Genomic DNA, 15,931 nt, shown 5'->3' with positions numbered 1-15,931 from the left:
CGATACTGGTACATTTTTGCTGTCAAATGTAAATATAATAGAAACCAAACTGCTAGTTGTGTAGATAGGAAGTATTACAAGCTACTGGTATTACTCTCTCAAATACAGATGAGTTGCTTCTTGAGACTTTCAGAGCATTGGCCTAAAGCTTCTTTAGGTCATTACATTCAAAACCCATGGGATATATAGCAGATTAGATGTCAACCTGAGTACAAATGACTACAACTTACCCCATCAGCATTTGGGGAGACTAAACTACTGATTAAGATAATGGTGGCTCTTGGGTCATTATACACTCTTAACGAATGTGCTACCAACTACGGTGTGCTGACTGAAGCTGGAGTACATAAAAGGTAATCAATTTCTGGACAGCAGATTTCAGCGAGGTGTCCGGACCTCCAACGGCAACATTGGGGATGTTGCGCTAGTGCTTGTCCCGCTCCTTAGCTGCTGCTCGGAAGCTGCAGACTTCAGTTCAAGCTGCTGTAGCTGATGCACGACATGCGACATCCTTGGGCGCACCGAAGGAACGTGCTGGGTGCAGGAGTAGACAAGATCGACAACCTTCTGGATAACTCCTGTATCCGGCAATTCCTGGATGTGTGGATCTAGCAGATCAAGATAGCGGTGAGACTGCACTAGAGGAGTTGCCCATTCAAATATGGTCTGCCACCCAACAGACTCAACTGACTGTGCAGGGCGACGACCGCTGATAATTTCTAGGAGAAGCACACCAAAGCTGTAGACGTCGCTCTTTGTTGTCAACTCGTTCCTGTATATAAACTCAGGAGCAAGGTAGCCATATGATGCGGCCTTGACAGTTCTCTCATGCATTACTTCCCATGGCACAAACTTTGAAAGGCCGACACCCATGAGATGTGAACCAAATTCCTCATCGAGTAAGACATTACTTGCACGGATATCACGGTGCACCACCTGTGGCTTTACCTTGTCGTGCAAGAATCTGCATTAAATGGCCAGTAGTAAATAATAAGATATAGAACACTAATTGCAGTGAGTAGGGAATACTTATATAAGAAAGGCCTCAAAGATAAAAATAGATACAAACAGCTCGCATATTAAGTAGTTTGAGCTTATAGCAGTTCCTGATAGAAGGTAAACACAACTTTTGAATCAGAAGTGTTTAGTGGCTCTACAAATTTTCTGTATGACTCATCACTACAGAACACGTGTTTTATACCATAATAATGATTTATAGGTTATAGTAAGTTAAAAACAAGTATGCCAAATGGCCTTCCAATGCATGGTAGCTCGTAAATGTTTAAATGTAACCATAAATAGAATAATAAATTTAAGCCACAAATGACAAAACTGAACCTAGTATGGTGCTGTATATGTTTCATGTAATATGGTAAAACCATAGTCACAGGAGTGCGGTCAGAGGAGTGTTCCGCGACCCCAGGGCATCATAACAATACGAGGGTTGGGGTTGCACAGGGTTGATGTCCCGTTTTAGGCTGGGTCGTTTTTTTTTTCCCCGCGGGGTTGTCAGCTCCAGCTAGAGATGCTGGGAGAAGCTGACAACAAGAGGCTGCAGCGAATCATGAAGGGGATTGAGAGCGTGGAGCTGCTGCCTTGGGGACAATGGGAGGTGGAGCTGCAGTTAAGAATTAATGGGGGAACCTGTGCTTCCGGCTTCAGAGGCGATGGGAGATGGTACTGTTGTGAAGGATTGAGGAGGCGCGGCAGTCCCCTGTGCTGTGGAAGGGGAGAAATAGATAACAGCAACAGAGAGAGGAAATGGAGGAGGTTGTTGTGCATGCACGGGAGATTCAGTTTAGTGTTAGATGGTAAGGCAAGGCAAGGTAGAGATGGACTGGGTGGTACTGGTACATGAAATGTCAGGCCAACTATCCTTTATATTCAATTTCCTTTTCTTTATTTTTTCCTTTAAGGCATGTGATTCATTTATCTGTGGGTTCATAGGATGTATATTTGCATTTCAATGCTGCTTCCTACTGGGGTCAGCAGCCCAGAATACCAAGGGTCACATACCATGTCAATAAAAATTATCACCCCACCGAGGCATATCCCCTTCCTATGGTACTTTTATCAAGTGCCAACCCATGTTCCAGCGACCCCGTTCCTCCACCCGATTGATACAGATATCTAGTGACTATGGGTAAAACAAGCCATCCAATCTAGTGACTATGGGTAAAACAAGCCATCCAATAATACCAAGACCAGGTTATGAAGTAGAGTGGACCAACACATCTTTTTTGTTTATGCAAGCAGTTACGTAAAATCTACATGAACACTAGTGCACAGCAAAATATATTCATAAGTCTATGTATGGGTCAAATGTTAGTGGAAAATATAAAAGAGAGAGATTGTGGAACAAATCAAGGTTCAGCCACGTGAATAGCTGTCTTCCAAGCACTCCTATCTAAGGCTAAGTCTTTGGGTATATTCCATCCTTTCAAGTCTCCTTTTATTGCCTCTACCCAAGTCAACTTCGGTCTTCCTCTGCCTCTCTTCACATTACTATCCTGACTTAGGATTCCACTACGCACCGGTGCATCTGGAGGTCTCCGTTGCACATGTCCAAACCATCTCAACCGGTGTTGGACAAGCTTTTCTTCAATTGGTGCTACCCCTAATCTCTCACGTATATCATCGTTCCGAACTCGATCCCTTCTTGTATGACCGCAAATCCAACGCAACATACGCATTTCCGCGACACTTAGCTGTTGAATATGTCGTCTTTTCGTAGGCCAACATTCTGCACCATACAACATAGCAGGTCTAATCGCCGTCCTATAAAACTTGCCTTTTAGCTTCTGTGGTACCCTTTTGTCACATAGGACACCAGACGCTTGCCGCCACTTCATCCACCCTGCTTTGATTCTATGGCTAACATCTTCATCAATATCCCCGTCCCTCTGTAGCATTGATCCTAAATATCGAAAGGTATCCTTCCTAGGCACTACTTGACCTTCCAAACTAACATCTTCCTCGTCCCGAGTAGTAGTGCCGAAGTCACATCTCATATACTCAGTTTTAGTTCTACTAAGTCTAAAACCTTTGGACTCCAAGGTCTCCCGCCATAACTCCAGTTTCTGATTCACTCCTGTCCGGTTTTCATCAACTAGCACTACATCGTCCGCGAAAAGCATACACCAAGGGATGTCTTGGAGGGAATTGGATAACAAACAAATTGGATAACAAAAACAAATCCAGCTAGAACATAAGAAGCTTAACACATTCAAAGACCATAATTCAATGTCTTGGAGGGAAACAACCTAAGAGAATTCACAGTAAGAACAAAGTATTTCCTGGGAAGGATGACTTACGCAATCCCCTGAGCAAGAGTTGTGGCAGCTCTCATTCTCATTGCCCAATCAAGGCTACGCCCTCCTCTGGGAATATGATGCAGCCACACATCCAAAGGACCATTTGCGACAAACTCATAGACAATAAACCGATCACCATGATCATAACAACATCCTTTTACAGCCACCAAATTAGGATGATACAGCTTTGCAACTCTCCGAATCTCAGAGTAGAAGTCCTTTTTCCTTTGCAGGCTGGATCTCTTAAGTCTCTTGATTGCTACTTTGGATCCATCTGGTAAGATTCCACTATAGGTTCCGCCCGTCTTTGCGTTACCAGGAAGCCTGTTTCCCTCGCTGAAGTTCTTTGTGATTGATCTAAGTTCTTCACTAGTGAATACTTTCCATTGTGGTGCCACCAATGCGGCAGCTGAAGCACTTAACACTTCTCGTGATCTTCTTCTTTTCTTGCTTCGCCTATAGACAAGCAGCCAAACCACAACGGCTAGAGTGGTTGCCAGAATGAAACCACTCACAGCAATAATGGCTATGAAATACTCCTTGTGGCAGTGATCATGGTAGCATCTGTCCACTGATGACAAAAATAGACTGTCAGTGCAACTATATCTGAATGCCATGAAAAGCAAACTAACATTTTTAGCGAAACGGGTAAGCCTTAATAAATTACAGACTCACCGTGGTTTATCATGCAAATCAGACCATGGGACTCACTGCACCTTTTTTCAGTAATAATAATTGAAGCCCGACCACTGGTCACCAAAGTACACAAATCACTGCTGGTGGCTACTTTGCATGCAGGATAACTGCAATTGGCACGCAATGGCTCACCAAGAAAGACAGTCTCGCTCCAAACAGAGGAATCATCAGACCATTTCCAACTGTTACCAGTACTAGTGTTGTAGTGATGCCCTCCAACCCAGCATCCTGAGGACGATGATCCACAGAGAGACTTCACAAAGTTTAGCTCCTGGACTGATGATAATGCAGCCAAATGCCCGCTGGAGTTATGACAGAGAGCCTCGGATCTATCCCAGGAAAGGGAGGTTGATATGTACATGAAGCATTTGTTCTGAGCAGGGCCGGCTTGCCAACCATCAGGGCAGGATGCTGCACAAAATTGAAGATGTTGATGTCAAAGCTAAGAAATTTACTGATAGGAAAATGAACTAGAAACTAAAGACAGCCACATGATGATGCACACGAGCCGCATAACGAATTGGGAAGTAGCCAAGTAGGAGTATTACAAAAGTTGGTCTTTTAAAAAACATAAACAATATCTTAGGTGTGGACGGAAAATTGCAAAGTCATGGTCAGACGCCCAGACCAAAATGTAAAGAAGAGCTAAAGAGGAAAGTGAAGTAAGAAATGGTTGTTGTCTCTGTGTGGTGTGGTGAGGCAAAATCCCCATCCGAAACTAGAAGACAGATTGCATCTCCATATTTCTCGAGAATTAGCAGGTTACAGCGTACTATATACACGGTGGCAAACAAAATACTCCTAATACATCCGGGCCGATGACGCAAGCAACGAAAGAAACCAGCAATCGCGTCTCAGTTTTAGAATCGGTAGCCAAAACAAGAAACGGTGGATCTAGCTGCCTTCGAAGGCAGAGGGAGAAGGGAGAAGGGAGAAGAGAGGGGAGGAGCGACAAGGAGAGGGCAACTCACGGCTCCGGGCCAGCGCAGGAGCGGCGACGGAGAGCACGGAGGCAGCCAGGAACATGGGGAAGGCGAGCGCGGGGACCGCCATGGCCCTCCCACGCCGTCGCAGCGGAGGCCGCTCGCTAACCCCGCTGCCTCCACTGGAGAGGGGAGAAAGCTGTGGTCAGTCGCCGACTCGCCGCAGCATAGGCCGACGCGGCGACGCTTGAGACTTGAGACGGGGAAGGAGTAGAGAAAAAAAAAGAAATTCTGACGATGACTGAAGAGTGAAGACTGAAGACTGCGCGCGTCATAAATAAGGCGCACCAAACCAAAGGCAGAGGTGGGCCACCCACTCGCACTCAGCGCGCCTTGACTACCGGGCAGGCGGGGCAGCGCATTAAACCCCCGCTGTCCTCGCTGTCTGCCGCCGGGGCCCGAGAAGCGGCAACCCGGAGGAGCCCACACCCGGCAAATGGGCTGGGCCGACCTTTGTTTCTCTGGCAGTCCAGTCCATGTTCCTTTCTTTCTTTTTTATTGCAAGGATAAAAAAAACAGAGATTAGTACTAGTACACATTAAGAGCATCTCTAAGAGAGTAGCTAAATCGTTTTGTAAAGCTAAATATAGCTATTATTAAAAAAAAGGTCTCCATCAGACTCCTCTCCAAGTTTAGCAGCTCTTCGTCCCTGAAAAATCGCTAGCTAGAGTTGGATACGCAGCCTCGCTCGGTATCCGGCCTCTTCACGTGCTCAATGACTCCTTCCCGCGCGAACGCGACCTGTGCGCGCGAGCGAACTCCTCCGCCTTGTGCAGCAGCCGCCGGAACACCGGCATGCCCAGGGACGCGCCGCCGAGGCCACGAACTGGCGATGCTCCGCACCTTCGTACACGGGGGCAGCTCCTGCGCGGCACATCCATCGGCGCTTCAGGAGAACATGCATGTAGCCTGTTCGACAGGCCTGAATTCGCTGGCTGATGCTGGGGCTGGACCAACCAGCCCAGCCAGCTAATTTTAGCCACCAGTCATTCCCAGCAGCTGATTATTATGTTGATTTTAAAATTTTAAATTCAAATTGAATATTGACGCCAATAACATGTGGGTTTTATGTAATGGCGCCAAACCACAATGCACATAAGGTTGTTTACAACACATTTGTAATCTGAAATTCGCAGTTAAATAAGTTATATGTTCAACCAATAATTTACAGTCCATTTGTCCCATCCATACAACACACATATAACCTAGCTAGATCAAATAACAGGCACAAGTCATATGTTTGCTTGCACAATCTAACTACATTCACTACAAAATGCCTCATCTTCATCAAAAACAAAATGTCATATGTTGGCTTCCTGGTGACAGCATCATGTACACCATTCAAGGCCTGCATATATATAGGAAAACAAAAGAAAAAAGATACTTCGAGTCAATTGATTTGTCCCCCCCCCCCTCCAGATTGATTGTTTAAGTCTCACATTACAAAATCAAGTAGTTCGGAGTATATTATTGAGGACTGAGTCACATACCGCACAGCTTCGAAGCTTCGGAAAACAGGAGTAGCAAAATCAGTTGGATTAAGGACAATATATGCTCCACGATTGTTATGTCGTACCTCTGTAGCCTATACCAGGTCCAGAAACAAAGAGTTAACACCATATTATTATTACCATAATATGCAAAGGATACAAAAAAAAAGGCAGAACTTATATATTAGTCAAAAAGTTTTAGAAGCCGAATAAATCTCTTACAGAACTTGCAACAATAAGCCAAGAAGGGATTCAATATCGAAGATGCAAGCAAAAAATTATCACCTGAAACTATGGGTAGTCTGGTGCACTGAAGAGAGTAATTAGTTTCCCACATTCTACTTCTTGATTAATTGTATATCTATTATCCATTCCTAAGAGATCATGTCACTTGTCTCTTGCGTCTGGACCTTCATGTGGTCTGTTGATTAACTTTGTTGAATGAAAATACGAAGTAAGCATGTGAACTTAAAACAAATACAGTTCTACCATGATGCTAACTTTCAAATATTATGGAACTAAAATACTCTTGATCCTATCATTGTAATTCTACCGGCAGTGACAGGTTCACATGTTTGAGGTGTAATCAACATGTTTGAGGTTCAAATGTTGGGCCTAATTTCTCAAGAGAGGCAGCCTCGCAGGCAAAGTTGTACCATCCCCAGAATGATTGATAACACCTGAAAAACTGAATATGTTAACAGAGGGTCACTCATGCTAAAAGTCTAGTTTTTCCTTCAGAAAGTACAACTTTGATGATGCAGCTACTCAAATTAAACAAAAACATATGAGAAGCAAAAAATGGAATCCCCCATAACAGGATGCCAGCACCCGATTTCATTTAGAAAAATGATTATTATCACTTTTAAACAAATGAGGTACAATCATTGCACCAGTCATGTTTGCTTGTTTCTCAAACAATCTTAAGAAAGCATATGCTAGAAGCGATTTGTTTCTAAGCATTCTTCAAAGGCAGAATGTTCAAACCCCACCACACTAAGTTGCACATACTAGTGTCGAGTGTCTTCTAACTCCATTCACAAGAACTTGTACAACATTTACTAGTCATATGCAAGGTAGAATTCTACACTAATGAATAATTGCCTTTTACTGCAGTGAGATACAACAGAACCTAACCTGAGTAACCACCACTGAGAGGCCTACCCATTCACATATCTCAAAATTTGATCTCACAAAGTCCTTCAAATCCTCAAACTTGCCTAATGGGTCAGCGGGAAATCCTGAAGGTTTTGAGAATTATCAAATACTTTGTCAGGACATAAAATAGCTTAGTATACTAACAATTATCTAATTTCAAGGACATACAGTACCAACTGAAGCACTAGGGAACCGTGTGACTGATCCTACTCCTGATTCTACCATTGCAATTCTACCATCAGTGACAGGTTCACATGTTTGAGGTGTAATCAACTATGCAAAGAAAAGCTTAGTATACTAACAGTTATCTAATTTTAATTTTGAGGTGCCAATGTTTGAGGAGTAATTACCTACCACAATTCAGTACTATAAACAGCAAACAGATATATAGAAAGTAGCTGCATTACCTTAACTTTTCTAAATCAGATACCACTCCACACAACCATAGATATCAACTCCCTAACACCAGAGGTTGGGGTTCCCCGATTTAGCTCAATCCACTCCGGCAGCTCATACGAAGGTGGATCAGCTCCGTACTTAAGCATCCACAAGTAAATTTCTAAAGCAAAGCATGAAATGATTATCATAGCCTGCTTCTTCCTCTTGTAGTACGGCACCCCATTCAGAATATTCCAACGTTCTTTCAAGCCCCCAAACCTTCTTTCAATGACATTTCGCAACTTCACATGAATGTAGTTGAATTTTTCCTCCCACTACAACCGATGAAACTCTACGCCCCTAAAATCATTCACATGATACCTTGTGTTTCTGAAGGGAGTCATGTAACCTGGCATGTCCATGTAACCCACGTCTGCTAGGTAGTACCGGCCTACAAGATATGACAACAGTTCACCAATTAGTCCTGTCAACACTGACTAAAAAATGTTGTGATTTTTCAGATCAGAATGTAACTAGTTTTCAAATACTTCCTTTAGTCTATAAATTTTGCTTATATGCACAAAAGAACATTCCTTTCATAATAGTAGTGCATTCTTGTACAACATAGAAAGGCTAGAATTAGAAACAAGCACAATCCTATAAAATTCTAAAGCTTATCAGCAGCTGACATGTATTGCAGAATATTTAGCTGAATCAACATATGAGATTTCATCAATGCTACATCATCCAAGCAAAACCAACAGATCACCAAAGTGCATATGTATATCATATATCAAGCAATCTTTTGCTAGGCATACACAAAGTATGTCATACACAAAGTAATTTTTTTGCTAGGCATCACGACCCTGCTGGGGGATGCGGGAACCAACCGTCGTCCTGATAGTCTTTCAACACCGCCATGTCATGACATGCCCCCGCCTTCCTAGCCCCCACGTATGTGAAACGGCCATCCATATCCATGATGGCGTAAACACTAATTGTTGTTTCGCCTTTCCTATTGAAGAAATCAACCTTTGCTTCATGGTTAACCTCAACCTTTATGTGCGTGCCATCTATAGCACCTATGCATCCATCAAACCACGGTGCATATGCAGCCAGTTTCTGGCTTACGCGTGCGTAGTTCCTATCTGCGGGCACTAGGACAGTACTTGCCCACCTATACATGACCTCTACAACTGTTGTTATCTTTCTACTAATTGTATCTAAAGACCTTTTAAACCTATGTTTGCACTCTCTACTTGCAGATTGGTGGGCACAGGTCTAGATGTACATGCCTAAAGCTTCTACCGAGGTACACTTATCTGTTGATGGCAGGCCGAAAGGAAGCAGGGTGTCATGCAAATGCATGAAGGCATCACGCATCATGCGCAAATTGTCTATACATTTGGTTTGGTCGGCAAGGGTAAGTTGCATCCATTGGGCTCTAGATAGTTTATGAATGGGACAAGGAGGATTTACCTCAGGCATTTGCTATGACATAATACCTTTCAACCTCCGCAGCACGACTACTGCCTTCGCCAAGATCATAGTGCTCGGTCCATCACTAGAAGTGTCACTATACGACGACTTGACAGTGCTGCTCATTATGCTACCTACAAATGGGCATAAATCAGTAAGATGTTGATGCATATATTGGGAACAAAAGTATTTGCTAATAAGTGAACATGTCAAGTTACCTAAACTAGGTAGTTGTCACTACCACCTAGACAAATGTATGTAAGGAATGAACAACAGAAACGTGATCCATGCATAAGGTCTTACAATGCTCACAGCATGACACATATTTTATTCAAAACACGAGACAACGACATGCACTTAGTTCTCCACAAAGGTCTTTGTTAAAACAAACAAAACGAATAGAATGAAACAACTGAACAGAATCAACTCAACATGCACATGGTGGAAAACAAAAATAGTAGAAAAAACCACAGTACGAACAATAGTGCTGATCACTGGGACTTTGTGGAGCACACAAAGTCCCATGTCACATTAATCCAGTTCAGCCGGCCCTCTTTAGTTTTCATATTAAGAAAAGCCCGACAACGGAGCCTGTTGTTGCAAAGGTTAAGGGCTTGCGTGAATACTACATCAGTCTCGTTGTAACCATCTTGTAATAGAATTTGATGGACTTGGGCCAACTCCTCAACATATGTGCCTTGACGGGCTTTCTGGGACCTAGCCTCCCTGATGATGTGGCTTAGGTCTTCAAGGCAGTCGTCAATGGATGGAGTCTTGCTACTCTTCTTATTGCGAGAACTGTTAATAGAATATTCCCTGTGGACTCTCTTCGAGGGCTGACCACTACTATGTGGTAGGACTGGCTCGTCGAACAAGCCTGGAGGAGTGCGAGGGCTTCCACTACTAGGTGTCTTGTTAGGTTGATGCCCCCTCGTCGATACCAACTCGCTCCTATCACGTGGGGTGCGTCCAAAATCATGATCAGTTGCTCACAACATTAGGGGCATCTGAACTTGTCACGAGTGGGTTGGCTACTTTCCTACACGTGTTCCAGTGATGGCGAAGTCAGTACTGAGTTAGTGGGAACCTAATTGCTAAAAAATAGTCTAGGAAATGCGTGTAGTTAGTACCCCGGGGCTGGCGCTGTACCACTCGGGGTCACTTGTAACCTCTCCAGTAAGCAGGTCACAGCCTAGCCCAATATGGGTCTGAGCGTCGCACCAATTGAAATACAAACGTTTTAGCTCATTGTACTTGTTCTGGCACTTTTTCTTGGTGTACCCAAGCCTCATGACTTCGTTGAAGCCATGAACAACATCGGTCCACCCTAGTGAGGTTGGCGAAGTGGTGTTCTAGTGATAGAGGTCTTTCTGCTTGATGATTAGGTCAATAAGCAGAGAGCAGGTTCTGTCATCCCAGCTAGCACGTTCCTGGCTCATCTGATGCAAGGATCGACATTCGAAGGGATTATGTACATGGATTCATATCTTATGTCATACGGAGGGTAGTTCCTAGTACGCAAAGATGAGAGTGGGGGACAAAAAAGAGAACTTGCCTTTTTGAACCGTTTGTGGCGTTTTGAGTGGAGGTTGTAATGCCTACCAGCAGGTGGAGAGCAAGACGAAGTCAATGACGCTGCTAGTTTAGACAGCGTTGGTCACTAGCGGATGAAACGTCCCTAAAATCTCTGTAGTGTAAACATAGAGCATACTTGTAAGATGTTCATTTAAGCAGTGTTGACACAGCTTGTAAAGTTATAGTAGCCTACAGAATGGTGCAGTGGAAGGATAGAAGCTAAATGGGTTATACTGACAAAACTATAATCCATGCATATGGCAGAGAAACCAATAGCCCCTACTATTAGTGCAAGAAGGGTGAAAAAGAATAGGGGCTATTGCATTCTTGCCCCTATTTTGACGTCCAATTAGTGATTTTACCCCTATTTCTGTCATCATTGTGATTTTACCCCTGTTTTTTTAAAACAAAGCTTAAGTTTACCCCTACTCTGGGAACAACAGGTAATGGTGTCAAATGGGCTCAGTAAGGACAAGTTTGCCCATGCAAAATTGCCCCTACTTATCTGAATACATTATGATTTTACCCCTGTTTTTTTTAAAAAAATTGGCAGCATCATTGCACAACTTGTTACATATGATTCCACACAACATGCAAATATAGATAGATAATATCACATCAAATGAAAGTGTAGCAAAAGTATCCATACAGTACCAAGCCTCATCCAACATACAAGTCCAACAAAAGCGGTAGCTAATAGTGAGATATTACATGTTCAGTGTCATACATCACATTCATGCATCTATTCCTAACAATGCACCCAACCTCCCTCCTCTTCCTTTTCCTCTTCCTTCTGTTCCATCCCCTTCTGCTCCTTTTGTTCTAGGTCCTACACTTGCACTTCCTCTTCCCCTTCCCATTGCACTTGCACTTGCAGTTGCACTTGCACTTCACATGAATGGAGAAAAATGGTTCAGTAAACAAGTTGACTAAATAAGCATGAGTAAAGAAGCAAAAAAATACAAATGAGCATGACTCACATTTCTTGTGAAGATGATTCATTTTGAGAAGATGAGCGATTCCTTTTTTGACTAGCAGTTGGACCTCCTTGGCAATGCTTCGCTATATGGCCTAGTTCATTACATTCAGAACATGGTCTCCTTTTCTTACTGGTGGTGGCCTCATCATAGGACTTGATCCTAGAATTTCTTGGTCTTTCTGGTTTCCTTCTCAGTTTAGGCTTCTTGATTTTATAGCCCAAATCAACATGTAGCCAATTATCCTTGGATGTCATTGGATTGAAAGAACACGCATATGCCTTTTTTAACCGATCAATAGAGAAGTATTCATGCACAAAGTCATCCATTCGTACCTCTCTATTAATCTTAGAAATGAAAGCTAAAGCATGGGTGCAGGGCTGTCCAATTACTTGCCAAGCCCTACAACTACATGTTTTTTGTCCTAAGTTGATTGCGTACCTGAATCTATTCATAGTTACTTCAACTGTTCTAGCCCCACATATCAATACCTCATGGCCCTTGATGCTCTTGGCTTTAGCATTTAGAGCATTGGTCACAGTTGGAATGATTGTGCCTGACATTTTACTAGCAATCTTGGCTCTCAAAACAAATTTCTCAATGATCATTTGTCTTATCTTGTCATGCATATCGACAATTTGAAAATATTTGGTTTTGGACACCCAACTGTTAAAGCTTTTAGAGAGGTTGTTGTTGATATAATCTACCTTGCATTCTTCTCCAAATTTGCTTCTACTCCACACAAATGGATGGTTGTCATCCAACCAAGATAGTGCACTAGGATCCTTCTCCTCTATGTTTCGCATGAAGTACTTGAACTTGTCATTTGTGAAGCTCTTGGCAACTGCCCACATATTCTTACCATAAAGCTCACCATTGTACCCATTCTTCTTCATGTTCTTCCACAAGTGCCTCATGCATTCTCTATGTTCCACTCCTAGGTACACATCATGTACAGCCACCTCGAGTCCTTTGCCCGCATCTATACTAATGACCAAGCCTGTAGGAGTACCAATAGCCTTCTCTAAGTTTGTCACAAACCAAGTCCAACTTTCGTTAGACTCGGTCTCAATCACACCATAAGCCACTAGAAATAAGCAGTTTTGACCATCCACTGCAACAGCTGCTGCTAACTGACCCCTTCCCCTTCCAGTCAAGTGTGTGGCATCCATGGCAATGTAAGGCCTACATCCTTGCAAGAACCCATCAATGCATGGTTTAAGAGCAACAAAGAACCTACTGAAACACAAATCACCATTGTCATCTTCTTCAATGTCTATGTTAATAATGCTGCCAGGTACTACTTTTAGAAGCTCAGCTTGATAAGTTGGTAGCAAGTTATAACTATCATTCCACTTCCCATATATGATGTCCATTGCCCTTAGCTTGCCTCTGAAAACTCTATCGTATGGAACTTCTATCGAGTACTTCTTCTTGAGCCTATCTTGCAACTCCTTTGGTCTCATTTCAAGGTCTTTTCACTAGTAAATCGACAACTCTTTCAGCTACCCATTTATTGGAGGCCATTGTTTCACCACAATTGTTGAATGAACCACAAGTATGCTTTGGACCACTAGTCTTAACCTGCAAAAAAAGCAAGAAAAGAACCATTTTATTAGTAAATTGCTACACACTAATACTTCTTACTTGATGCTGAATGTTACAAAAAATTTGAAATGACCTTGCAGCCAATGTACTTTTTACTTGTAGATGCAAAAAACTTCCACTTGCAACCCTGATTTGCTCTCTTGCACATGGCTCTAAATCTGCTCTTGTCCTTTTTCACAATCTCAAAAGCATGATCATTCAAGATGGCATGATGTGTAACTACAGACTTGCACTGATCCATGTCTAGGAACATCACATTTACATCAATACATGGATTATCAACATCATATGAGAAGGCTGGAGGGTCATATTCATCATCATCAACAACTGGTCCATTGGGATTAAACTCAGGGTTAGAGCAATCATCACAAGAATCAGAGAATGCAGCCAAGTCACTATCATAGCTGCTATCACTTGCTGCCACAAGTGAATCAGTGTCAGAATATATGCCCTCCTCATCAACTCCTACACCCTCATCATGATGTGCGCCTTTTGCTTTGGATTTGGTGGCTCTCTCTCTTTTGTTTGTGGATATGGCTCTCTCAGTAGTGTTTGTCTCATTGGTGGGCACTCTATTCCTTACAGAAGGGTGGCACCTACATTTTGTTGGTGAAAATCGCAATGGACCCTCAAAATCATTAAATTGGGCATTAATGTACACCTTTCCCTTATCTTTATTGAGTTCAAACCACTCAAGCAACTGCTCATCAGTTTTAATCTCAATAGAAGGTCCTCTAGAAATTTCATCTAATGTACGCCACAAACTTATGTACTGTTTTGAACCCCACATGTAGTGCTCAGCTATGAAATTAACTAGCTGCAATAGGTCAAAGCTATGCATGTCAATAACTTGATTAGGCAAGGTTCTACCCTGTTGCCATGATTTTGGTCCCCCATTAGGCAAACTGAAAAATAACAGAACTCTAACAACAAGGCTCATATCCATGTGATTTAGCCTACAAATCACATCACCGAATACATAGTTAGCTAAATTGCTCTACAAACAGAAACTCATTCTTCCTACAGATTGGTACTAATTTTCTTATAGACCAAATCACATGAGCTCCAAATCTTACCTAGTCTTCTCACCAACGTCACATAAATCCATCTTGCCGGGGTCGCTGCTCCTGTCCTCGCGTGGCATGGCGCCTGGAGGCCTACCCGCTCGGGGTGCCTGCCGCACGACCACACTGGGCCTTGTCCGCTCCCGCATCGCCTGGCCGCCCACGTCGCACGGCGCCCCTGGCCGCCCGCAATGCGCCCTGCCCTGGCCGCCCACAACGCGCCTCGCTCTGGCCGCTCGGGGCCGTGCCCGTGCCCTCCTCATGCGGCGCTACGATCCGCCCAGCAGCTCCCGTGCCCTCGTCGTCCAGCCGCACCGCTTGGGTTTCAGAGAAGAACGGGAGAGGTAGAGAGGATACGGTAGAGAGAACTGGAAATTGGGGAAGGTATGACTGGATAAGGGGTATTATTGTCCTTTGGTCTTATTGTGAAGGGTTTTGTTGTTTTTTTAATTTTTTGTATTTCGAAAACAACTAATAGAGTTAAAAGTAGGGATAAACTGAGCCTTAGTAGTTACAAAGCACATGTAAAATCACAACGATGACAAAAATTAGGGTAAAATCACAATTAGACATCAAAGCAAGGGCAAGAACACAATATCCCCAAAAGAATAACTGCGATAATAGATAACGTCTCATAGTGCATACTGTGAACACACATTTGCAGGCATACAAACATGTGAGATTACTAGGATTGCACGCATGTATTCATGTGAAACCACTAGTACCAACAAATCGATAGGTAATGGACAAACCCATAGTACCAACAAATCAATAGTTCTTAGTGACTAAAAACTCTCTGTTCCAGGTACACTACAAACACACTGGTAATCAAGTAAAAGCAGCCTAAATTCTGAAGTAATAGATGAAGCATTTGAAGCTAAAACATAACACTGGAACCTGTAACCTATGATCTAGTGTAAGCAAAAGCACAGTATGTAATTTCTAGAGCACATTATTTGACAGCATACATAAATGATATATTGCATCTTCTATTCTCCTTTCTACTATCCAATTACCTTGCATACATTCGGTTTCTTGATATATGCTGTTACCTGAGGTTTGGAATTGCACTATGATAGTTCACACTTCCACAACCAACAAACTCTTATCTTTCAACGGAAATAATCTTTAGCCTTAAATTGAATTAATTGAGCAGGCGGTTCTTGATATTTCCAGCACCTTTGCATTAAAACAAAGTTACAAGAAGGG

General features: G+C 42.9%; 1 protein-coding gene and 1 pseudogene across 1 annotated transcript; both read right to left on the bottom strand.

The window, feature by feature from the left end:
- Positions 1–13: 13 nt before the first annotated feature.
- LOC136461929 (C-type lectin receptor-like tyrosine-protein kinase At1g52310) lies at positions 14–5,234 on the bottom strand. Its single transcript, XM_066461317.1, has 4 exons — positions 4,982–5,234; positions 3,990–4,421; positions 3,315–3,885; positions 14–964 (listed from the first exon to the last, which is right to left on the bottom strand). Exons 1-4 carry the CDS (start codon positions 5,061–5,063, stop codon positions 379–381), a joined length of 1,671 nt encoding a protein of 556 aa, XP_066317414.1. The 5' UTR covers positions 5,064–5,234; the 3' UTR covers positions 14–378.
- A 6,317-nt stretch (positions 5,235–11,551) lies between these two features.
- LOC136460395 (uncharacterized) lies at positions 11,552–14,802 on the bottom strand (annotated as a pseudogene).
- Between the last annotated feature and the right edge of the window lie 1,129 nt (positions 14,803–15,931).

This window comes from Miscanthus floridulus, chromosome 6, assembly GCF_019320115.1.
Source record: "Miscanthus floridulus cultivar M001 chromosome 6, ASM1932011v1, whole genome shotgun sequence".
NCBI classification, from domain to species: Eukaryota; Viridiplantae; Streptophyta; class Magnoliopsida; order Poales; family Poaceae; genus Miscanthus; species Miscanthus floridulus.
The sequence above is the reverse complement of the archived record's forward strand: the minus strand, read 5'-3'. Positions and strand labels throughout refer to the sequence as shown.